This window comes from Callorhinus ursinus, unplaced genomic scaffold (genome assembly GCF_003265705.2).
Source record: "Callorhinus ursinus isolate GAN/ISIS: 27379988/994484 unplaced genomic scaffold, GSC_fseal_2.0 scaffold10, whole genome shotgun sequence".
Taxonomy (NCBI): domain Eukaryota; kingdom Metazoa; phylum Chordata; class Mammalia; order Carnivora; family Otariidae; genus Callorhinus; species Callorhinus ursinus.
In genome coordinates, this window is record NW_027397072.1 from 80651404 (window position 1) to 80676664 (window position 25261).

The 25261-nt window shown below is 44.5% G+C and overlaps 1 protein-coding gene across 7 annotated transcripts in view; it reads right to left on the bottom strand.

The window, feature by feature from the left end:
* Positions 1–23761, bottom strand: part of TBC1D8 (TBC1 domain family member 8) — a 100984-nt gene extending 77223 nt beyond the window's left edge. For 6 of the 7 annotated variants that reach the window (XM_073897867.1, XM_025869026.2, XM_025869024.2 and 3 more), the window contains exon 1: positions 23467–23758. In XM_073897867.1, the coding sequence (XP_073753968.1) occupies positions 23467–23593 (127 nt within the window). In that variant the 5' untranslated portion in view covers positions 23594–23758. Of the gene's footprint in view, positions 1–23466 lie in introns of all 7 variants that reach the window. The other variant, XM_073897870.1, reaches the window with a different exon arrangement.
* Positions 23762–25261: the final 1500 nt, after the last annotated feature.

The window sequence follows — 25261 nt, forward strand, 5'->3', positions numbered from 1 at the left end:
TCCCAGGACCCCAAGATTACAACCTGAGCCGAAGTCAGACGATTAACCGACTGAGCCACCCAGGCGCCCTTAACAGCCTGTGCTTCTGAGCAGACCAACTCATGTTCCCAGCAAGGAGAACAGAAGGGCAACATGGGCACCTGGCACTAGCAGGCTACCTGCTAAATGAGGAATCCTTGAAAGTCAGGCAGGCATAGCCCTGGGCAGTCAGTTCACCGAAGGGGAAAGGTTTCCTCAGGAAACATCCACACACACACACACACCCCATGCCATCACCGAGATTCCTGAACCCAGCAAGAGCCCCTAGGGAGCCAACACCTACACTCCCAGGTCCTTAGGAAGAAAAGGGTCTGAAAGGAGTCCATACCTGGCACCTACCACCAACATGTCCACCACACCACTTGGGCCAGCAGGAGCCAGGCTGAATTTCTGCAATTACTTGACTCTTTCATTCAACCAAGCAAAATGCAGGCTGTCTGTTCAGGAGTGAATTCCACATCCCACAAGAAAAGCTAGGGAGAAAATACGGAGTAAGTAAGTATGACTACTGTCCTGGCATGGCATAATGTCTCCTGCAGGACTACTCACGAAATCCAGTCGCTGGTAGCAATGTGAGCTCTCGACAGCATCCAGGACCATCACCACCAAGGAGATGATTAGAGGGAATGATTACGAGCTACAATCATCACCCACATCCTAAAAGATGGGGAAAACAATCCTAGCGACAGGTAGTATGTGTGCTGAGGACCATCCAACTAGAACAGGGGCCCAATTCAACAATACCTACATATTTTTTAAGCACTCGCCCTTGGGAAGAATGCACACAGGCTTCTGAACCATCCCCTGCAAGAGGGCCATGATGTGGAAGAACTAAGCAGGTGACCGTGAGCAAGTCATTGTTTTAACAGCTTGGCACAGTGTCGTACTAAGTGTCAACAAAAGTTAAGATGCTGGGAGTGACACAGGCCACCTCTCCAGTCTTAAGTTCCTCATCCAAAACACAAGGGTCCCGTTCACAGATGGGCCTGAGCGAGCCCACTGTGCTGACATCCCTCAGGCAGCCTGGGTGGAGTGGGGTGACATGGCAGGAGCAGGAAGTAGGTGTCTGGAGAGAGGCTGAGTAAATCACACAAACACACAAAATATGTTGTGACACATTTTCTAGTGCTATTATTCTGTGAAGTAAAAAACAAGATACGAAACTGCATATCCCTATGAGCACAATTATATAAACAAAATTCATGGATAAAGCTAGAAAATCAATTCAAAAAAGTTAACTGTGGAATTTTTGGTTTTCTCTTTTTTCCATTTTTTTTCCAATTTTCTACAATTAGGATTTATTTATAAGGTAGTGGGAGAAAGCATCACTACAAAATGTTTTTAATGTTTTCTTTTCTAATTTAAAGAATGAAATTATGACCAGAAATAATCTTTAAAGGCTTTAACGTAACTTTTTTAGGGGTGCCTGGGTGGCTCAGTCAGTCAAGCGTCTGCCTTCAGTTCAGGTCATGATCCCAGGTCCTGGGATCGAGTCCCGCATAGTGCTCCCCTCTCAGCAGGGAGTCTGCTTCTCCCTCTCCCTCTGTGTGCTAATAAATAAATAAATCTTTAAAATAAAATAAATTTAAATTAAAATAACTTTTTAAAACATTACCCCCAAATTTGGAAGCTCGGTCCACCGGTGTTCTCACCAGTGCACACCTCACGTCAGCATGCTGCAAGCCCTTCACAGTGTTGCCAAGTGTTGGTCGGAGTGTAAAATGTGGGTTTTTTTTTTTTCCACAGCCGGGAATATAGACTTGCACCATGGTTTGTGTCGGACAAAACATCAGACCCAGCAGCAGTATAATGTGGGTATGTGAGCTGTAGCAAATGAAAGGTGCGAGGCACAGCAGAATGTCAAGCAGCACCTATGTTCACCAGTACACAGAAGGTCAAGGCCTTGCAAACACACGAAACAGAGCAGGAAAGTCAGAGATTGACAGAAGTGCAAAGGGCACACCAGCCAAAGGTGTGAGAGCCAAGAGATGGTGTGACACCATAGCCCTGATCGGCTGCAACTGTTGCTAAGGAGCTAAGCTACAATCCGGCAGGATGCAAAGTAGGCATGATTCTGAACCACACTGGGATCCACTGCTCTAGACGTAGGAAGCATCTCAAGCATGCTCCAAAACCAATGTGCAAGGCCGGGGGGAAGGTATACACCTCATTCTCAAACTTGTCCCTTCCCAAGCTGTGAAAGCTTTGTGTTTTTTGAGCTTTTTTTTTTTTTCATGCTGTCATTCTAACCACTTCTCCTCAGAGAGACCATTTTAACCTTCCTGTCTGGTGTTACAGTGTCATTGCTACAAGTCTACCTTATAAATGAGAGGAGGATTCGTTACTTTAATAGACAACTAGTTGTTTAGATTCAGCGAAGTGCTCATGGAATTCTCCACAGGCCAGAGAATACATTTCTCCCACGGCCACTGGCCACATCTCCACACAGCACCTTACAAATACATGGTCAGAGGCTGCCAGAAACAGCAAGAGAGGAGGCAGAGGATTCACTATAAAGTAATCTCCAGCAATAGAAGAATAACTCAAACCTTTTTTCCTTTACATACATTTAAGAAAGTACTTCCGTCATTACGTAAATGCAGCATATAAAGTGCTGTTGGGTCCAAGAAAAGTTCATTTGATATTCCAAGGCTCTATGAGAAATGCTTTCAAATTCCCTAAAAATAATTGCTATAGAGTCCCAAAAGGGTTGTTTGCAGGCTAACCAAGATTTAAAAACTACCAGATTTCTATTCCCCAAATCCAGAAGACTCACACTAAAACACAACTCTTCAAATTTAAGGAAAACTTCATGATAATTCAATATATATATTCAGTTGGCTGAAGGGGAGAGAATAGATTTGGCAAGGGCTTTAAGTAAACTCTCAGCTGACAGAAGGTGAGCAAGGGTTATTCCCCAAGAGAATTCACTAAAAGCAAGACTGAATTTGAGGATGTGGTCTTTTTTTTTTTGGTGCCCAGCCCAGGTCTACCGGCTGCCAGTGGTACTTGCAGATTATTACTTAGGAAGCTGGAAAAAAAAAAAAAAAAAAATCCTACAATCAGAGAGTCACGAAAGGCCAAGCAGGCAAAATTCTTCTTCAAAGCGTTTGGAGACATGGCAGGACTTAGCCCCCACAGCAGGACAGGACAAGTACTCCCCTAAATGGGCTTGTGAGCAGAGATTCAGAGCCCGCACCTTGTCAACTGAGCCAAGCTCTTTAATACACAAACTATCTCACAGATAAACAATACAGATCACCAAGGAATACATTCATGACATTTGTGTGTGAATTAATTTCCTCTGAGCAACTGATATTTTTATGCCTGTTTAAAAAACAAGTGGTCTCCCATGACAGATGCATTCATCATCCAAACAATCGAGCAGGCTTCCGGCCACTCCTCTGTCCAACAGCCAACAAGCACAGTCGGCAACACGGCACCTCTGGAGCCCACGGGGCGCCCGGGGCCAGGGTTCAGATTCTGAAAACAGACTCCCACATTCCTGAACCTGCTATTCACAGCCACTCCCTCTCAAGAGTAGACAAAATGAGCAGTTAAAAAAAATTGTAGGAAATATCCCATTTTCCATGTCTTAGGTACCCAGACCAGAATAACAGTATTTTTACAGATTTATGAAACTCCTGCAAAAACAGAAACTTGAGAAAATAGATTTAAAAAAAAAAGCTTCCTTGCAGAAGTTGTATTTTGACAAAGCAAGGCAGATTTAATCTATTAGAATTTTATTTATTTTGGGGCACCTGGGTGGCTCAGTCGGTTAAGCGTCCACCTTTGCCTCAGGTCATGATCCCAGGATCCTGGGATGGAGCCCCAAGTCGAGCTCTCTGCTCAGCGGGGAGCCTGCTTCTCCCTCCCTCTGCTGCTCCCCCTGCTTGTGCTTGCTCTGTCAAATAAATAAATAAATAAAATCTTAAAAGAGAATTTCATTTATTTTAAAAATCCTTATTTCTGTTTCAAAAAAGTCCTGCCTTTACTTCCAGTAATCCTCTGAAAAAAGCAACCAAAACCACAAGCCCTCAAGATCAGAAATAAATCATGTCAGGCAATGTTTCCTGTCTTTTTACACAGGAGTAGTGTGAACTAGCTTGCAGATATGAGGTAGAGCCTCTTTTATGGTGTAGCACCATGATATGGCGCCCAGAGGTTTACAGATATCTAAAGGTATTGTATAAAAACTGTCACCTAAAAAAATTTTTTCTTGGGGCACCTGGGTGGCTCAGTCGGTTCAGCATCTGCCTTCGGCTCAGGTCATGATCCCAGGGTCCTGGGATGGAGCCCCACATCAGGCTCCCTGCTCAGCAGGGAGTCTGCTTCTCCCTCTCCCTGCCACTCCCCTGCTTGGTTTCTCTCTCTCTCTCTCTCTCTCTCTGTCAAATAAATACATAAAATCTTTAAAAAATTTTTTCTTTTAATAAAAAAAAAAACCCGTCACCTTTCCCTAATACCAAAGTCAGGCAGAGTAACCAAAATGCATAGGTTAAATTCAGAGATATCCCAAAACTTCATTTGAGTTTGCAACTCTTTCTTCATCCATCCGACATTTTAATTGCTGGCATTAATTAATTACAGTAGTTAATTAATTACAGGTAACAAATTTGAACTCCCTCTTCTTCCCCTTTAGATTCTATTAGGTTATAATGTCTTGAAGGTAAGAACTGTCTACCTCAAGCATCTCTACTGTGCACATATGGACTTTCCATAAATACTTGTTGAGGGTTGCTGACTGATCAGCTTTATAGCAAGAAAAAGTGCCAGGGCTCTGCTAACAATAGTTTGACAATTCAGATGGCTATACCAGTCTCAGTTTGCAAAATGAGGACACCAAGTGGCCTAGACAAGTCTTCATGCACAGATTAAATGAGATAAAATAGATGAAAACACTATGAAAAGTAAAATACAATATGCAAAAATGTTGATTATTGCAGAGTAGTAAGCAATAATTTTTTTAAAAAAATAGGAAGTTTGGAAGAAAAAGGCATTACAACTTGGCTGTTCTTTCTTGGAGAAAACGAAGACTGACAACTGTAAGTAATAAAGACAGACAAGGTCAATTTTAGACAGTGACCAAGTCTTGAGGTGGGCAGAGCAAGAGAGCTTTCTTATCTAATTCTCTGGAGACAGTTTCACTATTTCTGAGCAAGTGAAAATTATATCCACAGCCCCTTCTACTTTCTCCTCCTTCCCTTTGCTTCCTCTCCTAAGATTAGAAGGATTCTCCCTAGTCACTTGCTAGATGTGACTAGCCCCAGAGACACAGGAACTGGAGGGTTTATTCCTCAGAGGTATTTGGAATTCTGGGCAAGAGCCAGAGACTTGACACCCAAGCTATGAATAGTAAGTCTTAGACCCAACCTGCCCCTAAAGAAGCAGATCTTGAAATGCTAGAAATACTCAGCTCACTTCACCTACCACCGAAGGGATATGTCCACCAGCTATGGACAGTAGGCTTGACTATGTAGAAAAGAGCGAGCTCTGCAATCAGAAGAAGACTCAGCAGGAGGTCGGGAGTGGGGATGGCAAACGGGTGAAGGGGGCCAAAATGTACAAACTTCCAGTTATAAAATAAATAAGCCCTAGGGATATAATGCACAGCATGGTGCTTATAGTTAATAAGACTATATCGTAGGGGCACCTGGGTGGCTTAGTCGGTTAAGCATCCGACTCTTGATTTCAGCTCAGGTCATGATCTCAGGATCATGAGATCAAGTCCTGTGTCAGGGTCCGCACTGAGGGTGGAGCCTGCTTAAGATTCTCTCTCTCCCTCTGCCCTTCCCTGCTCATACTCTCTCTCAAATAATAATAATAATAATAATAATGTATATTTGAAAGTTGAAAAAAGTAAATCTTAAAAGTTCTGTCACAAGAAAAATAAACTTCTAACTATGTACAGTGATGGATGTTAACTAGACTTATTGTGGTGATCATTTCATGATATATACATATATCAAGCCATTAGGCTGTATACCTAAAACTAATATCATGTTATATGTCAATTCTGTCTCAATTTAAAAAAGATGACAACAACTAGACACAAACAGAATGCTTTGAAATCGCTGACCTTTTAGAGCCACAAGGAACTACAGAGATGAGAGGGACCAGCCTGCTTATTTGACAGGTGAGGAATCTGAGCCTCAAGAAGGTTGGGCAGATGTCTCAGGGATCACACAGCACCAGGAACTTACTGCATATGTGAGACTGAAGCCCAGCTCCTGAGTCCTATCCCAGGCTCTTCCCACTGATTCTGTCTCACCCTTAAAAAGTGAAGACCACCACATACCCTCACCTACAACTTCCAATTATTCCAGGTAACAAGGGGGAGGATAGACTAATATTAACTAAGCACTGCAGCTATCAAGCACCATCCCAGTACTTTAGATCCATTTTTTTTGCTAATTACTATCATAATTACAAAATTTGTATTAGTAGTATTAGCTCCATTTTACTGAAGAGGAAACTAAGGCCCAAGGTCATACAAGTCAGAAGAACAAGATCTCTCTCCTTTTCTAACTCCTGATAGTCCTATCCTTTTCCCCAACAACACTTAAAGAAAACTAGATAAAGGTGTAATTGATAACATGGTAGAAAAATCCACCAAAACTAAATTCACCTTAAGCACTCCACTCCGTATCTTAACTCTGAAAAACAAACATATGAAATCCAAAACAAACAAGAGTAAACCTGAAAATGCCCAACTCAAATTCTAATTCGTTTTGTGTTGTGTTTTTTTTTTTAATGAATTGCAATGCACCTCTAAACAAGCTTCAGTTCTTCTCTTCAATTCTCTACTCAACTCTAATAGGAAGAGAAAAACATCTCAAGAGCTAGGCTGAGAGTATTCAAGAAGCTGGAGACCTAGGACCAGAGCCACGGGCCCAGCAAACTGAGTACAGTCCTAGCCATTCAGTCAAGTCCACAGAGGCCAGAAGAACCTGAGAATCAAATGCAAAAATCAGGAGTCTCCTCAAAAATTAAATATAGAATTCCTGTACAATCCCACAATCCCACTTCTAGGTATATATCCAAGAGAACTGAAGGCAGAGACTTGGATACTTGCACACCTATGTTCATAGCCACATCATTCACAATAGCCAAAAGGTAGAAGCAATTCAATGTCTATCAATAGACGACAGGTCAAGCAAAATATGGTATATACATGCAATGGAATTTTATTCGGCCTTAAAAAAGAAGGAAGTTCTGACATAGGCTACAACATGGATGAACCCCAAAGACATTCTGCTGAGATAAGCCAGTCACAAAAAGACAAATACTGTCTTTTGATTCCACTTATATGAGGGACCTAGAGTAGTCAAACTCATAGAGACAGAAAGTAGAATGGGGGTGGCCAGGGGCTGGGAGGAGGGGAGAATGGGGAGGTTGTGGGACAGAGCTCCAGTGTGGGAAGATGAAAAAGTTCTGGAGATGGATGGTGGTGATCGTTATATAATAATGTGAATGTACTTACAGCCACTTAACTATACACTTAAAATGGTTAAAATGGGAGCACCTGGGTGGCTGAGTCATCAAGAGTTAAGCATCCAACTCTTGATTTCCTTCAGCTCAGGCCATGACTTCAGGGTCCTAAGATGGAGCCCTGCATTGTACCCCGCACTCAGCAGAGTGTCTGCTTGTCCCTCTTCCTCTGCCCCTCCCCCTGCACTCACATGCATGCGCTCGCATGCTCTCTCTCAAATAAATAAATGAATAAAATCTTTTTAAAAAAATGGTTAAAATGGGGTGCATCTGGGTCGCTCAGTTGGTTGGGCTTCCAACTCCTAATTTCGCTGGGGTCGTGAGATCAAACCCAGTGTTAGCCTCTGCCCTCAGCAGGGAGTCTACTTGAGATTCACTCTCTCCCTCTGCCCCCTCCCACTACCCCCACACGTGTGCGTGTGCGTGCATGCACCCTCTCTTAAAAAATAAATAGGTAAATCTTTTTATAAGAATGGTTAAAATAGTAAGTTTTCTGTTCTATATTTTTAAAAATTTGTTACTTAACGCCTTTTAAAAACAAAATAAAACAGGGTCTCAACAGACACCAGCCCAGCACAAGATGAGGGGGAGGAGGTCTGGAGGAGCTAAGCTGGGCTGGGGGATGAAGCCATGGGAACTCCTGTTTCAGGAGTCCCTTCACCTTTCTGAAAAGGGCTAAACTCAATCTTAAGTGAAAACAGAGCAAGAGCATCACTGCCTCTGATCAGTCAGGCTCCCCATCTGTAAAAGGAGGAATATGGCTGGTGGTCTCCAAAACCCCAGCTCCAACATTCACCCTGCTGTCACCCTCAGAGGCATGACAACTGGGAGTCCCAGCAGTGGCATGGAGGTCATCCTCGTGACTGGGAGACTTGAACCCACAGCTGCTGAGGTTATTTTTAAATAGGAAAATGAGTCCACTTCATTCCAGTCACCTACAGACGGCTGCTGAGTGGCTTCACAGAAAGGGAAAGGGAGCAGGGGCACCCAGAAGCACCTCAGAAGCCAACTGTGCCAACACTTCCAGAGCACAGGAGGGCTGAGGCTGTGGCCAGCGTCCATACCCCAAGGCAGAGCCCAGAACGGCCCCGAGCCAAGCTGTGCTGCCTCCGTCCCTGAGGAGGAAAAGGCATCAGAAAGACTTCAAGGGGCCAGAAGCTACTTCAGTTCTTCTGGTCCTGCCACAGGGCTCATAGACAGTGTCTCTAAGACTGGCAAGAACCGAAAATCTAGGGCTCAAGGGCCCTAACTTAGTTAACTAAATAGTTCAGTTTTTAAGAGCAAGGACTACAAAAACCAACCTTTTATAGTGTGGTAAAGACAACACAAAATGTTTTAATGAAGGAAGTTTAAAATGAGGCTGACATTTTTCAGGGGACCTGCAGTGCACACTTGAGAATTCTAGTCCTAGGTTAACTACTAGAGAAGCAATTACTAGAATAGAGTCACTCTAGATTAATTACTGTAGTAGAGTAGGTTCCCTGAGGGCCAGACTTTTGTTTTGTTCACTGCCTGGAAAAGAGCTAGGCACACAGAGGCACACAGTAAATACTTGCTGAATCAGTCGTTTTCCTAGCTTTTCATTCTTTGAAATTCAACTGTTTATTGACCACAATGAAGGCCTAACCTAACACTGCAACATATACATGATATATCAAAATCACTTACAATTTGGGGCAGGTGGGGAATATCTACACACACCACCTGCCCTGCTGCACATGGCACCTAGGACCACAAGAAACCTCAACTCTTTAAAAAGCAGGTTACATGGGGAACCTGGGTAGCTCCCAGTCGGTTAGGCGTCTTGACTCTTGATTTTGGCTCAGGTCATGATCTCGTGTGCATGGGATCAAACCCTACCTCGGGCTCTGCACTGAGCGTGGGGCCTGCTTGAGGTTCTCTCCCTCCTTTCTATCCCTCCCCACCCCGGCTCATGCTCTCTCTAAAAAAAAGTAGGTTACAAAATGGTTGTTTCAATGAGAAAAGCAGAGGATGCTTAGTTCAGACTTACAATAAAGTTATTTTTTCCTGCAGAAATTTCCCAAAGGGTTTTTTTTAAAGTTATAGGTATATTTTATATTTTGTTATTATAGTCTAAAAATATCTCTATCAAAGTGGACAAATGCTCCACATTTAAAAAGTTATTTATCTTTTTATTTGGAAATAACTTCAAGCTCATAGAATAGCTTCAGGAATTAAAACAGGACAAAGAACACTCATATACCTTTTGCTTTGAAACAGATTTGCCTACTGTTAACAGCTGTATTATTTGCTCTCTTTCTCTTGATATGATAGGATATAATATACAATATAATCACACCCACTTTTTTTTCTGAATCATTTGAAGGGAGACCTAGTCCCATGAATAGGGAGGGGTATCCTCTTACAAAACAATAGCGTCCTTATCAACTTCACTAAGTGTAACACATGCCATGTGTATCCCAGTTTCATCGTTGACCCGACAGCACGTTGGTAGCATGTTTCCCCTTCCAGTTCAGGACCCATTCTAGGGTTGGGCATTACACTCAGCCATGTCTCTAGCTTCCTTTAATCCTCAGCCTCTTTTGTCTTTTACCACAGACATTGTGAAGACAAAGGTCCCCATCCCCCTTTTTTGGTTTTTGACAGTTTTGATCAATCAAGTTATTCTTAGTTTGTAATAAAAAACATGCTTACCTCTGAAACATTTATATTTGTAGATTTTTAAATTTATAGATTTGTCCACATGTTTTAATCATTTGCTCTGTACTTAAAATGTACATCTTTCTGAAGATGTGATGGGAAAATTACCTGATTTATACTATTCTGATTCTAAATACAACTTTTCAGGAATGTATACGGCAATACTATACACACAGCATATTAGATTGTGTTTCCAAAGCTGCAATTATGATCTCTTTTGCTGTATCTCTCTCTTAGATTCTCCCTCCCTCCTCTCTTCGTCCCTCCTCTCCCCCCCATTCCCTCCCTCCCACACACACCCCTGGTATAAATGGATGCTCACCTATGGAAACTCTGGTCTTGAACCTTACCAAGATTTCAGGCACCATCAACACATTTCTGGCTTTGCCTACAGTTAGGGTGTCTGCAAATTTTAATTCAAAGAAAGTAAATAATGTACTAACATATGGTTCTAACTTAACTTTTGGCTATGAGATAGAGAATACTCAAATCTGGCTTTCCAGGTCATATAGGAAGTTAAAAATCACACAAGAAAAGCAGCTTTTACAGTGGGATACACATCCTAGTGAAGAGAACTTTCCCATTCCTCAAGAGGCTCTCCAACCCCTTTTCCTCAAACCCGAACGTTTTATTTGGATAAATGAGGACAAGCAAAAGGCTGCAAGACAAAACAACATCCACTTAGTGCAGACCTTTTTTCACGGCAAGCATCTAACAGTAGACGTCAGAACTGTAGCTCCAGTAAATGCTACCATCCACCTCACCTAATAGCAATTCCCAAATTACTATGCCCAAGGGTAGTGTGATCACTCTTAGCTTCACCTGGCCGCGAAGCTGGCTCAGGTCTTTTACCTCAAACCAGCAAGCGGCAGTACAAATAAACACACATCTCATGTTCAACTCATCAAAGTCAACAATATGCCCTGGCCAGAAGCAAGACAACTACTCATGTAGACCGCCCCTCAATCGAGAAGAATGGGCCCTGGTGTGAGCTCCCTACGGGGCTGGAGGCTCCACAGAAGCCCCCACTTCCCAGGAACTCTAGTAACATGCACAGATTACCAAGAAGGGGGCCCTGATGATTTTAAGGGTTATTTTTCAAGCAATTTTTGTTCTTCATCGTGATTTTGGAAACTAATACCCACATTATGAGACAGCTCCTTTATACTGAGATTAAACAGTGTCCACTTTGAAATCTGAATGAGTGTCCAAATTCTCCTTTATCTCAAAAACGTAAGGAAGCTAAAGGTTAAAACAAAAACACACATGAATGTGCATGCGTGTATACACACACACACACACACACACACACACACATTTGGGCTCCTTGCTGTGACTGAATCCTTGATAGATGGAACATTGTGAGCTATACATTCCTAAAGGAATCTTAATGCCTTGCTTACATTTTACATTTATTTTTCATTATAATAGCAATATAACAAATTCAAAATCCAACTTTAGCTCACTATGCACCCAGGGTAGGTGTAATATCCTAATCTCTACCTGAGGTTGAACTATGCTGTTTCTTCCTTTTAAAATTGTGTTTGTCATGCAAATACTGCTTCACAAGTGAAAAAATGCAGAGGTTCCTTCCAAACTTTCATCACTAGGCCAGTACCACTTTCTAAAGATTTTATTTATTTAAGAGAGAGCACAAGGACAGGGTGGGTGTTGAGGGCCCAGAGAGGAAGAAGCAGACTCAGAGCCTGACCCAGGTCTCTATCACAAGACTCTGAGACCATGACCTGAGCTAACAGGCAGACGCTTAACCACTGAGCCACCCAGGTACCCCTAGGACAATCCTATTTTAAGAATGCTAACACATTTCCTTATTAAAACATCCCTATATCCCAAACATTGGGCCACGAATTTATTTAAAACTCTGTTGAATGGACTCAATTATTCAGGATATCAAACTTCCTGGTCAATCTTTGTAATTTACTGAAACAATATTTAGTCTGTATTTTCCTTCTAGAAATAAATTCTATTGTTTGAATCCTGATATCATTATTGAAAACAAAAGACTATTTACATAGTGAAAACCCCAAACACGATGGTTCAAGGGACATCCCACACACAGGCACCTCAACATGGCACCAAATGCCAAGCAAGTAACAATCAAGTTTTAAGTTGCCATGGTTTCCTCAAAGAATTTCTTTCGGCTGGTGACACAACCACTATCCAGTGCTAGGCCAACATGCCTGGGATCCATTTAAGTTAGTTCATCCTTTTGGTAGTCAGTTACAGATTCTTTGAGGTAGTTTTTTTCCCCCAGTACTGAGTACTTAACCTTATTTCCAAACCAAACTTCCTGGAGAATTGTCTCTTGAGGTCCTGCTCACCTAGCTGCCTTATCTACTTTGCTGATCTATTCGAATCCCAGCCATTGCCCACTTCGAGGCCCAGCAGCCCCTCCCCAAGTTCACACCTACAGATGCAGCTTTCAACAGACCCTCTACCATTTGCTGACAAATAATAAGTTTGTAATAACAACCAAAACCCCATGCATGCTTATTTCCTCCCCAGCCTTCCACTCCTACATCCCGCCTACCTGCACCCAAACTGCTCCCCCTGAGGGTGTCAAAGTCCCACAAGCCTTTCCATACCATACTGCAGAGTCCATCCTGCTTCCCTCCCTCCTTCTTGAATATACTTTTCTCTTGACCTCTGGGAAATACACTCTGCTCATTTCCTCCCGTTCTCCTGACCACTCCCCAGCCCCCTCTGTGTTTTCCTCCCCCTACAAGCCTTTCTAGACAGCTCATAAGCACATCAAACTGAACTTGCCCAGACAGCTTCTCAGAGGCCACAGAGCTCTTACACAGGCTGTTTCCTCTGCTCAGAGCCTCTTTCCTCCATGTTTTACCCACCTAACACCATCCTACATACCCTGTGGGTCTTAGTTGAGATCACAGGTCCTGAGAAATGCATCCTGACACTCCACCCTAAACTAGCTCCCCTGTTATTCCCTCTCATTGCCCCCACCTCCCCTGCACTTACCACCATTTATAATTCTGTATTTCGTGGTTTAATTATCACCCTACCACCACCACTAGCTTTCCCCATTTCTCTAGGTGATAAGCTTCATGAGAATACAGGGCCTGGCATTGTTGAATGAAATGTTCTTTCGGCTTTTTCTTCTTCTCTACATACATATAATTAAATGGATTTTGCAAACATATCTAGAAAATACAACAGTTTGAAGTATGAAATCTTCCACTGTTATTATAAAACTCTTATAATAATCATAATGATACTAGTAATTGTTTTGCAGGTGAAGAAACTGAGACCCAGAAAGGAATGGGTTAGTCATAGAACCACATCTCTGAGGCTAGGTCAGAGATAAAAACTTATAACTCGAAACTGATTTCCTCTCTAGAGGAAAAAAAATCCAGAATAGCTATCTTTTAATTTCAAATGAAAGTACCTGACTAGATTAGATGCATTTCTGAAAATAGTTCCTAAGTCTCTGTGAAATTGACACACCCCACACATGCTAGACATTTTGAAAGCTAAATATAGTTTACTGAGAGGACAGATATCTGAGGCATGGGCAATCCAAGAGTAATCATGGTCCATGAGGTAAGAATGCAACAATGCTTCAATGCCTCTCTCTCCTTATCCCCATTACTCATACAGAGCTGGTAACCAGAAAAAAATGCCAAGCTCTCCCAAATTTTAGATTGTTTACATTTTATCCAATTTACATGTGCATGTAAAGAAACATATAATTCTACAAGGTTCGGTGAGAAACACAACAGCCCCCCACCCCTCCCTACTCTCACTTCCCACCTCCCCGCAAGCAACCACCTCCAATTCTTAACTGATTCTTTTTGCCTTTACCTTTGCATCTCTGAAGAATATGTTTGTATTACTATCTCTTGAATTTTTAGTTGAATCACTCACCGACAGCTTTCAGAAGTAGAGGGTTTAGTTCCTTTTCATTGACCACCACCACCTAGCACTCACACCTCACTTAGGCTTGGTTGGATCACTAGACAATATTTACATTATTATAACTATGTGAACGTTATTGAGAGCTGAGCTTTGCAGTAAAACTGTGAAACCTGTCCTAACCTGTACAACTTTTGATTTTCCCTGGAGTTCATAATTGCCCCAGAATTCTTGCCTGATTTAGCTTTTTATATATCAATAATTTACCCAAGGGATGCCTGGTGGCTCAGTCAGTTAAGCATCCCACTCTTGATTTCGGCTAAGGTCATGGTCTCAGAGTTGTGAGACTGACTGAGCTGAGCCCGGAGTCCGGCTCCACACTGAGCATGGAACCTGCTTAACCTCTCCCTCTGCCCCTCCCCCCACCTCATGCAAACACTAAGAGAAATAAATAAAAGTAACAACTTACTCACAATTCCTCTCTAGTATGCAGACCTCCCTTCAGCATGTGCAAGAAAGTTAGGTGCTCTACCTATTTCTCTTCTCCTCTGAGCCTTCCTGCAGCCCTCCGCCCCACTCCAGTCTGGACCGAGAAGTCTCTCAGCTGTTACCTCAGGATTCCCCTTCATCATCACCCTAGAGTTTCGCTTTTAAGGACTTCTTTTTAAACAACAGAAAGTATAAACTCTTGCGGGAAAAGACTGTACACTTGACTGCATGAAAATTAAGAATGTTGGTTCTTCAAGAAGATAATAAAAATGAAAATGAAAAGTCCAGTCACAGAGAAACTTTTTAATACTTCGAAAATACAGAACACATAGACACATGTGCATGTATACAAACAAACACACACACACACAGCTCCTAAATTAAGAAAGAGACACTTCCCGGGGCGCATGGGTGGTTCAATCAGTTGAGCGTCTGCCTTCGGCTCAGGTCATGATCCCAGGGTCCTGGGATCAAGCCCCGCATCAGGCTCCCTGTTCCGTGGGGAGCCTGCTTCTCCCTCTCTGTCTCTTATGAATAAAGAAAATTAAAAAAAAAAAAAAAAAAGACACTTCCCCACGCCTGAGGTTACAGAGCCATGCGACTTGCTTCAGCCAATACAGAGTGATAGGGGCACCTGGCTGGCTCAGTCCGTAGAGCATGTGACTCTTGAGCTCAGGGTGGTGAGTAAATAAAGTTAATAGAAGGGATAGGTGTCACTTCCAGGTGCAAGCTCTAAAAACCAGCATGAGATTCACCAAACTGCTTCCCCCCCTACCACGTACCCATGGAAACATTAGGAATGGAGCCTCCATTAGCCCGTATTTGAGTGCCTACACAAGAGAACCCTGGGGACCCACACTGGATATATACCATGAGGGAGAAATAAACTAATGTGGGTCCACAGAGATGTCTGGGGTGTTTGTTACCACAGCATAACCTAGCCCATTTTGGCTGACATACCCAACAAGTTCACTTACAGGTATATTCTCTGGAGAAACTTTCACACATATGAACATTATACAAGAATGTTCATAGCAGCATTATTTGTAATTAAAAAAAAAGAACTAGAAACCCAAATATCAACTTACAAGAGAATGAATAATGGATTACTACTCATGAGCAAAAATGAATGAACGTGGCCACACACATCAACATGGTTCAATGTTAGAGAAACATAAATATATATGTATATATAAATCTATAAATATACCTGGGATATGGAAAAACAAGCTTCAGAAAAAGGTTTTATTCCTTTTGTATAAAGTTATAAAAGCACACAAAACTCAATGTATTGATTAGGGAGGGGAATGTAATCAGAAAAACACAAGAGATCTCTTAAACACTGTAAATATTCTATTTCTTAGTAACAGGTGATAGGTATTGTATTACTTATACTTTATATTTACATTACATCCTCCTATGCACATAAATTTCCTATTTTATATTTTTTATTTTTTTAATTCTTTTTTTTTATTTATTTAGGGCGCCTGGGTGGCTCAGTTGGTTGGACGACTGCCTTCGGCTCAGGTCATGATCCTGGAGTTCCGGGATCGAGTCCCACATCAGGCTCCCTGCTCGGCGGGGAGTCCGCTTCTCCCTCTGACCCTCCTCCCTCTCATGCTCTCTCTCATTCTCTCTCACACAAATAAACAAAATCTTAAAAAAAAATTTAAAAAAAAGATTTTATTTATCTGACAGACAGTGAGAGGGAATACAAGCAGGGGGAGTGGGAAAGGGAGAAGCAGGCTTCCTGCCGAGCAGGGAGCCCGATGCGGGGCTCGATCCCAGGACCCTGGGATCATGACCTGAGCCGAAGGCAGACGCTTAACAACTGAGCCACCCAGGCGCCCCGAAGATTTCCTATTTTAAAGCTTCAGGCAAACTGCAATCCTATTTACTATTTTTTAATTTCCCTTCTCTATCAGTTAACTACTTGTTCAGAATAAAACCAACCACAGAATACAGTATCCTTTCCTAAGGAAAGTTTCTTTGGGGCTGTTGATTTGGCTGTTGATTTTTCCTTCCTTTTTTAAAAGTGAAAAGCAGGAAGCAGAAAAATAAAATCTGGTGGAACGACAGACCCACCAAATGTTCAAGAATATTAATGACTCAACTTCGTAGAGCTGTGTCAGTTGGCAGGTGATGTACTAGGGAAATCATTCTGGGTCTGTATAGGATCATTTACATAAAGGTTACCAAGGGGCAGTTCTAACAGCTGGGCTGGTGCAGCTGACAAACTACGGCTAGTCCTTACAGGCACGCGGCGCAGGCGTGAGAAAAAGCAATGACAACACTCTATATTATTTATTCCAGTTTTTTTGCAAAATTCCCATTTCCAGGATGACACAAAACATTTCTCAGCCTCAAAGGCTCACACCTATCAATTCTACTTGGACATCCATGTATTCACTAAGTTTTTATTGAGTGCTCTAGCAACAGAAACCGTTCCAGTGCTGGAGGCACAGTGGTGAGGGATCACCTCACCACTCCGTCCTGAAGCTCATGGTCTGGCTCCCTAGAAAGTGATAAAGCCACAAAGGGCCACATCATGGCACAGTGTGAGTGCTATAAAGGAAAAGCAGAGGGGGGTAGAAGATTGGATCAGAGGAGGGAGGGGTCCAGGGCACCATCCCCCAGGCAGTGGACTCAGGCTGAGATCTGAAGGGTGGGAGGGGGAGAAAAGAATTAGCCAGGCAGAGGGGGAGGTGAGGGCACCCCTAGGCCGAAGGGACAGCAAGGTGAGGTCTTGGGAAGTACCTGACAAGCTGGAGGGTCTGTGCTTACAAGGAGAAAACGAAGGAGAAAGAGCCTGAGAGGTGGTACAGGATAGCTCATGAAACACCCAAGCAGCTGTTAAAATTTGCTCGGGGCTGATTTCAATACAAATGATTAAAGTTCTTAAAATTAGGGGGAAAATCTGTCCTGAAAATATGATCAGATTTACTACTTTCATTTAAAATAAATTCCTCCTCTAACCAGTGCTGCCAGAATACAGAGTCAAGATCATAAAATTCTATCCCTTCACAGCTAATAAATGAATTCTTTAAAAGCTACAAGGCTCTCAATCATTTTCAGCTCTTCCTAAAGGGTTCCAATTAGGCTGAAATGGCTGGCCCCTGCTAGTGCACCACCCACACATTTGTACCTCAGGGCAGAGAGGCCTTGAGCTAGTTTATTGAATTTTTAGTTTATTCCCCGAGGGACACAGTCCCTGCCTTGTTTGATTACCTAATTACAGTGCCCTTATTATGCTTTCATTAAATGCAACTGTTCGAAACCCCAAAGCTTTTATTAATGGCTTATCAGCCCTTAAAAATGTTATCAGTTATTTTACCTGCGTATCTGTATTGGAAGATATCTTCCAATTTATGCTCCTAAAAATCAAAGTACTTCCTTTATTTGTGTTTCTTCCTTATTGCGCTTCTGGAAAACAAGACCAAGGCATGTAAGACTCTTTAGCCAATATCTGGGAGGTCTACACAATGCAAAGACTGCCTGGTTAAACCGAAGAGTTTTGTTGGTGGTGAAAATTAAATCCACCAACAAATTCAGGGGCACCTGGCTGTCTCAGTTGGTAGAACATGTGACTCTTCCTCTCAGGGTCGTGAGTTCAAGCCCCACATTGGGTGTGGAGCCTAATTTAAATAAAGAAAGAAAGAAATGCATGCATGCAGGCAAAAAAACCACCAACAAATTCAGCTACCTGAGCAAGACTACAACCAATACGGAATGGTCTAGCCAAGAAAGGCAACGTCTGGGTTTCACCAGTTTCCAACCTTTCAACAGAGTCATTCTGAGCAAGGCTAGTGACCCCACATGAATCCCTGGTGTTAGTTTCAAATCCCCCAGACTTTGTTCGGGACACTGTTCCAAAGACAGCAGGCAATTCACTCTGGGCACGGTCACTCAATGCCTAGAACACCAAGGTGAAGTTCCCTTTACTTACTAGGATTTAACAAAGGGTTTCAAAGAAGCTCTGTAAGGAAATCCTGCTAGCACAAACTGCTATTTAAATATTTAACTTTCCAATTACACTTATTAAATACTGCAGTAATAGGGGTGCCTGAGTGGCTCAGTCAGTTAAGTCACGATCCCAGGGTCCTGGGACTGAGTCCCTGCTTTGCAGGGAGTTTGCTTCTCCCTCTCCCTCTGTGCCTCCTCCCACTCACTCGCTCTCGCATGCTCTCTCTCAAATAAAATCTTTAATACATACATACATACTGAGGTAATAGATAAGTATTTTCTATATCCTTCACTACAATGCAAACCTCTTTACAACACGTTTATTCTAAGAAGCCTTTCGTTAGTCAATTCTTTAAGTGTTACTTCCCCCCCCCTTTTTTTTTTCCAAACCTCAGGGGTGGCAAATGCAGCTGAGCCCCTCATATAGTTTTAACTTTAAGCCTTGTTTGAATTGGAACTCTTATGCATTGCTGGTGGAAATGTAAAACGGTACAGCCACAGTGGAAAATAGTTTGTAACCCTCTAAAGTAAACTTCATTATTGTCCCTGTCTTGAAGCTGTTACAACTAAGGTTCAACGAAACGAAATAAACTAGCTCAAGGTCTCTCTGCCCTGATTTGTAAGCAACAGACTTATCTTGCTTCAAAGCCCCTATTTTCCATACACCCTGCTTCCTCCCCATGACCCTAGCTATTGGGGAAACTGTTAGCCCCTATTACAATGCAATGACAGGAACAGGGGCTGAAGGTAAACATTCTGAAAAGCAGAAAACATCAAGATTTTCTTCAAATTACAATTTTTTAACTGCCAGCTTCTTTGGGAAAAGAAATTCAAGATTATACAGGAACACACAACACTGAAAAAGAAAATCCTTCAGAGGGGCCATCTGGGTGGTGACATTCGGTCTTTAAAGTTACATTTGTGCTGCTCATTTTAAGTGCTTCAGGGAACACTGGGGGAGAGGACAGCAATGGTGTGTTCTGTCTGCACCTCCCAAATGCTAACTTCTCCCACTCAGTTCTCCCAGAGCTCAATGAACCTTTTTTTTTTTAAGAATTTATTTATTTGAGAGAGAGAATGAGATAGAGCATGAGAGGGGGAAGGGTCAGAGGGAGAAGCACACTCCCTGCTTTTTAAGAAATATTCCTATACACTGAAACTAATGTAACATTGTGTGTCAACTACATTTAAATAAAAAAGTTAATAATAATAAAAAATCGGGTGCCTGGGTGGCTCAGTTGGTTGGGCGACTGCCTTCGGCTCGGATCATGATCATGGAGTCCCGGGATGGAGTCCCACATCGGGCTCCCTGCTCGGCGGGGAGTCTGCTTCTCCCTCTGACCTTCCTCCCTCTCATGCTCTCTACCATTCTCTCTCTCTCAATAAATAAAAATCTTTAAAATAATAACAACAACAATAATAAATACTCCCAAGGGCTGGAGACTGTATCCAAGTGAATACTTGTATACCTTGACTTCCTCCCTTCCAGAGCAGCAAAATCACTTCTGTCCCAGGAGCTTTGGAAACATTTTATGATGCTATATTCAGCCACACCATGTTCTAACTGGAGGAAAAGGTCTCTGTCTCCTACTACTGTCCCCAAGCCCAGGATTTCCTTCCCCAGACAGGTCCTAGGGGGTGGTAACAGGGCACATGAAAAGCCGAGGCCATGATCCTTCCCTGGGAAAGAAGGGTGCTACAAAAAAATGAAGAGAGCTTTGTTTCCCACCCACTCCCTCCAGCTTTCCACAGTGATCAGACTGCCAGGTAAACAGGAAGCCCAGAAGAGAGAGGGGATGTTCCCGTCCCATGTGATCAGCTCAGCCTCTGTCAGAAAAGCTGGACCTCCACTCCCACCCAGCTTTTAAGTGAAAAGTAGAATCCATCATTCATGCATATATTCATCCACATATTCATCCTACAAACGTTTAATGAGCATATACTCTGTGCTAGGCACCATCATAGGTAAAATGCCCACCCTCAGAACAGACAATTTAGCATGGGGAAACAACCAACAAAGTGAGTAAGTATATTGTATATTAGAAAGTGAGAAAGAGCTATGGAGAAAATAAAACTGGAGATGGATATAGGGAATGTATATAGGGGTGTGTGTGTGTATTAACAGGAAGATTAATTATAATCCTCAAAGAAACAAATCCTTTTAGGGGCGCCTGGGTGGCTCAGTCATTAAGTGTCCGCCTTCGGCTCAGGTCATGATCCCAGGGTCCTGGGATCGAGCCCCACATCGGGCTCCCTGCTCAGCGGGAAGCCTGCTTCTCCCTCTCCCACTCCCCCTGCTTGTGTTCCCTCTCTCGCTGTGTCTCTTTCTGTCAAATAAATAAAAATCTTTAAAAAAAAAAAAAAAAAAACCTTTTATTTCTGAGGGTGGGCAATTTTTAAACATGTCAGATTAAACGCCAATAGAGATCTCATATGTTTAAGCTCCTACAAATAACAAATTCAGCAACACAATAAAAAGACCCTTCATTACCACTCCCTTACATTTTATTTCCAACCCCTCTTAACCATTTCTACTTGCTTCTCTCCAAAGAAATGCCTAGAACCAGTCAGAATATGCATGTTAGCCTTCATTATTTTCATAAACTCAGTCTTAAGTTTTAAACCTTTAAAATAAATTGCTAAATTAGAATTCTACGTATTCTGAAAACCACCACCAACATGAAGCTGCCCTCTGTGTCATACAGTCTCGACTTTACAACATTCATGTTTGGGTTCAGACCAGCCCATTGGTGGATGTGGTAACTCTGGATTGCTCAATCAGCATGGCTCTGGTTAGTTGCTTCCCAGCTAAAAACCTGAAGGCAAAGAATCCAGCAGCCAAGGAGATGTCACACTTTCACAATCAACAGGAGGTTCTGAGTCCCCAAGAAATAAAGCAAAGTGTCATCTTTTTGTGGGTTATTTTTTTTTTTGGTCGATCGTATTGCCTTTAACAAGAAAACTGTGCAAACTCACTATAAGCCCAAACCAAAGTATACACCAAGAAAGGCCAATGCCACAGGTGGGATGACATGTGACCTCCTTGATTTTGGAATGCAACAAGGAGGGGGGGCTGCATCGTTTTGAGTTTATCGCAGATAGACTCTGGACAGTAAAGCCAGGCTCTCCGGAAGGGAGGTTGACCTCATTCTCTATCAGGCATCCTATCTGAGGCTTTGCCCGGCTTGTCTGGACCTGTCTCCCTTGCTAGAAGTCGAATACCCTGAAGTCTTTCCCAAGGCAGCCACAAGAACACCCCACAGTGTCAGCGAGCAGTGAATTAAGTGATAAAAACACTTGCGGGGCAGATGTTCCATATGTTCAGACCCTGTCCTCACCCTCTACTAAAGGAGACCATTTACAGGCCAGGTACTATGCTTAACATACCAAAAATTAAAATACACTGCCCTTAAAGGACTGGGGGGACAAACCGCTCCTCCGGCCTCTTCGACTTTGGTGGGCCTCACAGGGCACCACCAACCTCGATTTCCCAAGAGCTCTGGCATGAAGGGACCTACCAAGGCCTCTATGGCCTCCTGCCTCCTACACTAACTCCCTCCTCCCTCAGAGCTTAAAGCAGCTCTCCCAGAGCAGGCCCACCTGCTGCCCAAGCTGTTCCCACTACTCACCACCGTAAGTCACCCCACTACCCCCCTTTCATCCAGATTCCTCAACCACCCTACCACCCTTCCACCCAGAATGCCACCAAGTCATACCCACTCCTTGAGACGCAGCGAAGCCCACCCTCTTAGGGCATCCAACTGCCAGCTTTCTCACCTTCAGAGTCTCAAGTACAGGAAGGTAATTCCCCTTGCAGTTAGTTCTGCTGTTTCGGGGTCTATTGATCACATCTCCCCATTAGACTTTACTCCAGGAGGACCTTCCCCCAGAATAAGCAAATAGTGGAGTCACCAACAGTAAGCCTAGGGACCCAAGCTCAGTCTCTTGACCTCTCTCTCCAGCCGTGGTCTCATACTCAGTCCCAGCATAAGGAGGGATGTAATGGGGAAAAAGGTCTAAGGTCTCTTTTATTTCAGATTCCAAAATTTAGAAATTTCATATAGATTCCCTAGACACAAATGAAAAAGGCTAATAAACTGTTCTTCCATTGACCCACTTAAACAGGTGGCCCAGCTATGCCAGCTAGCCTCAATTTTTCCAAATGCTTGATGTTCACAGAGCTCTGGAGAATAACTTTTAGAAAAAATGCTGTTTTTCACAAATTTTACAAGCCTGAGTTTTTTCCTCCTATCATTGCTTGGAAGAAACAAGTGGGGGAAGGGGTAACTGACCTGCTCAGTTTTGCTACTACAATCATAAGCTTGGGATTCGCACTGCCTCAGTTTCTCCTCCGGGTGCGCAGATGGTCCCCGGCCCGCCGTGCCCACAGACCCGACAGTCCCGGCTTGCCAGGGTCTCCCAAGCAGCGCCGGGCCGTGGGCCGGCCGTGTGTCCCCAGCCGAGACACCACCTGGAGCCTCGGGCGCTTCCAAATGGCCGAGTCAGGGCCGGCCGGGGCGCACCCCACTATCACCTGGCCCCGCACCGCGGCCTGCGCTCCTGCCGGGGCGGCCCTTGCCCCCTCGGCTCGCGCTCCAGTCGGCGTTTCTCCTTCGATTCCTGAGCCAAGTCTGGCCTCCATGCGGTCACTGGGCCAGGCAGCGAAGGCACCTGCCTCGCCCGCAAAAACGCACGAGCCTGCAAGTCCCTTTTGCCACAACCTCGACGGGGGCTTGCAAGAGAAATGCAGAAGAAAGGAAAACAAGCCCGAGGCAGGGCCGTCCCGGCCCGGCGTCTCCCACGAAATCGCCACCTGCGATGCACCCCGGGCTGGGGGCCGTGGGCCCGGCGGGGAGCGAGGTCCGGGGCCCGGCCCGCTGCGCCCGCCCGCCCCGGCGCGCCCCTTACCCGTGAGGCGGCCGCCCCCCTCGCCGTGCCCGCGGCGCCGCTGCAGGATGAAGTAGCAGCTGCTCTTCTGAGTCACCCAGAGCTTCAGGGCGTTCTTCAGCAGCACCTCCTCGGGCTTGAGCCACATTGCAGCGGTCCGACCGCGCCCGCGGGCCCCGGCTCACATCGCCCCGGCCGCCTGCCGCGCCGGGCCGAGCCCGCTGGGGAGGAAGCGGCTGCGGCGGGGACCGCAGCCGGCCGGCGTCCTGCGCTCCGAGAGTCCCGGGAGCGCGGCCGGCGCAGCAAGCCGCTCGCAGCCCGCGCAGCCGCGCAGGCCCCGCCCCCGGCCCGGCTCCGCCCACCGGCCCGCCCCGGCTCCGCCCACCGGCCACCCCCAATCCTCCAGCTCCCGCGGCGCCGCCTGGGTTTCCGAGTCCCAGCCGCTCCAGCGCACAGTTCCGGAGTGGAGGGAGGAAGTCCCATCCCTGCTGCCAGGTTCCCCCCTCCTCTCTCCGCTGCGCTTGCGGGGAGCGCCTCGACTCTTCGCTTTCCTCCGCTGGTCCTGGGAGGCAGCTCGAGACCGCAGGACTTGTCTCCCCGCCCCTCACTCTGAGAGGAGGAGGAGCGAGGGAAAAGGACATCTTGTTCTCACAGCTGCAGGTTGCCCAACCGAGGGCATTTGTTTGTCTTTTGGGGCAACAGAATGCACGACGGAAAACCCAGGTGTGTTTGGAATAACGTAGCATTTAACACAACAAGGAACATTTTTACAGATAACCAAAAAATAGCATTAAAAATTAAAAGCAGTTATTTTCCAATTTTTTAAAAATGCTTGGCGCACGCCTTCCATGCTCTCACGGGGGATCCAACAGCGCTGCTGGAGGTAGCGATATTGTAGGACCCTGAAGCAAGGCATCAGACCAAACTCGAACTGGACGCCCTCGTGGGTGTATTAGGGCTCCCCTGCGAGTCCCCTACACCGCAATGAATTTGTTCGCATTTGTTCTAAGAGAATTGAAAGGCTGGGAAATACGGAGTTGGTGATACTAAAGAAAAGCTATAGGGAGTGTGGAGGTAGGATTTTAAAAATGAGTATTTCCTCAAAGCTGTTGTAGAAATAGACACATGGTAGCTGACCTCAAACAAGCTGGTGGTCCTCCTAGCTGTGTCCTGGGAGAGGCAGTTAATCCCAACACCCCTAGCAAAAGAGAAGTAAAGAAAAACTCCCATCAAAATGGCCCTTAGGTTTTGACAAGGGGTCCCTAACAAAATGTGACTTAATTAGGACAGAACTGAAAAGTAGAAGTAAATCCCCCACCCAACATGTGGTAACTGAGTGATGCCTCTCACTGGAAGCCGGGGAATGCGTTTGCAGAGGATCAGAAGGGGTCAGCTCAGAGCCTGGACCTGACCAGGTGGGCTAGAAGCCACGTGAAGAACCCTGTGCCAGGGGCGAACAGAAATGCCCACCCAGAGGGCAGGGGCATCTGTGGTCAAGCACTGGAAGACTACTTACAAATATCCCCTGAGCAAAACTGAGGAAGGAAGTCAGCTCTAATCAGGGGGATTTGGATACCCTGGAGCATACAGAGCCGCCAGGGATGGCAAGAAAATATTCCTTCCAGAAACATTCACTGGAACCTCCCCCTCTCAGACATACTGCCAGGCCCTGGAATTGCAGAGAAGGGGAAATGGCCCCTGCCCTGATGGACACACAGGTAGGCAAATAGGCACAAAGTATAGTGGGAGTCATGCTGGGGACAATGGGGATGCAGAGAATGAAGGGTCAGTTCTTCAGCGAGGGGATTGAGAACCC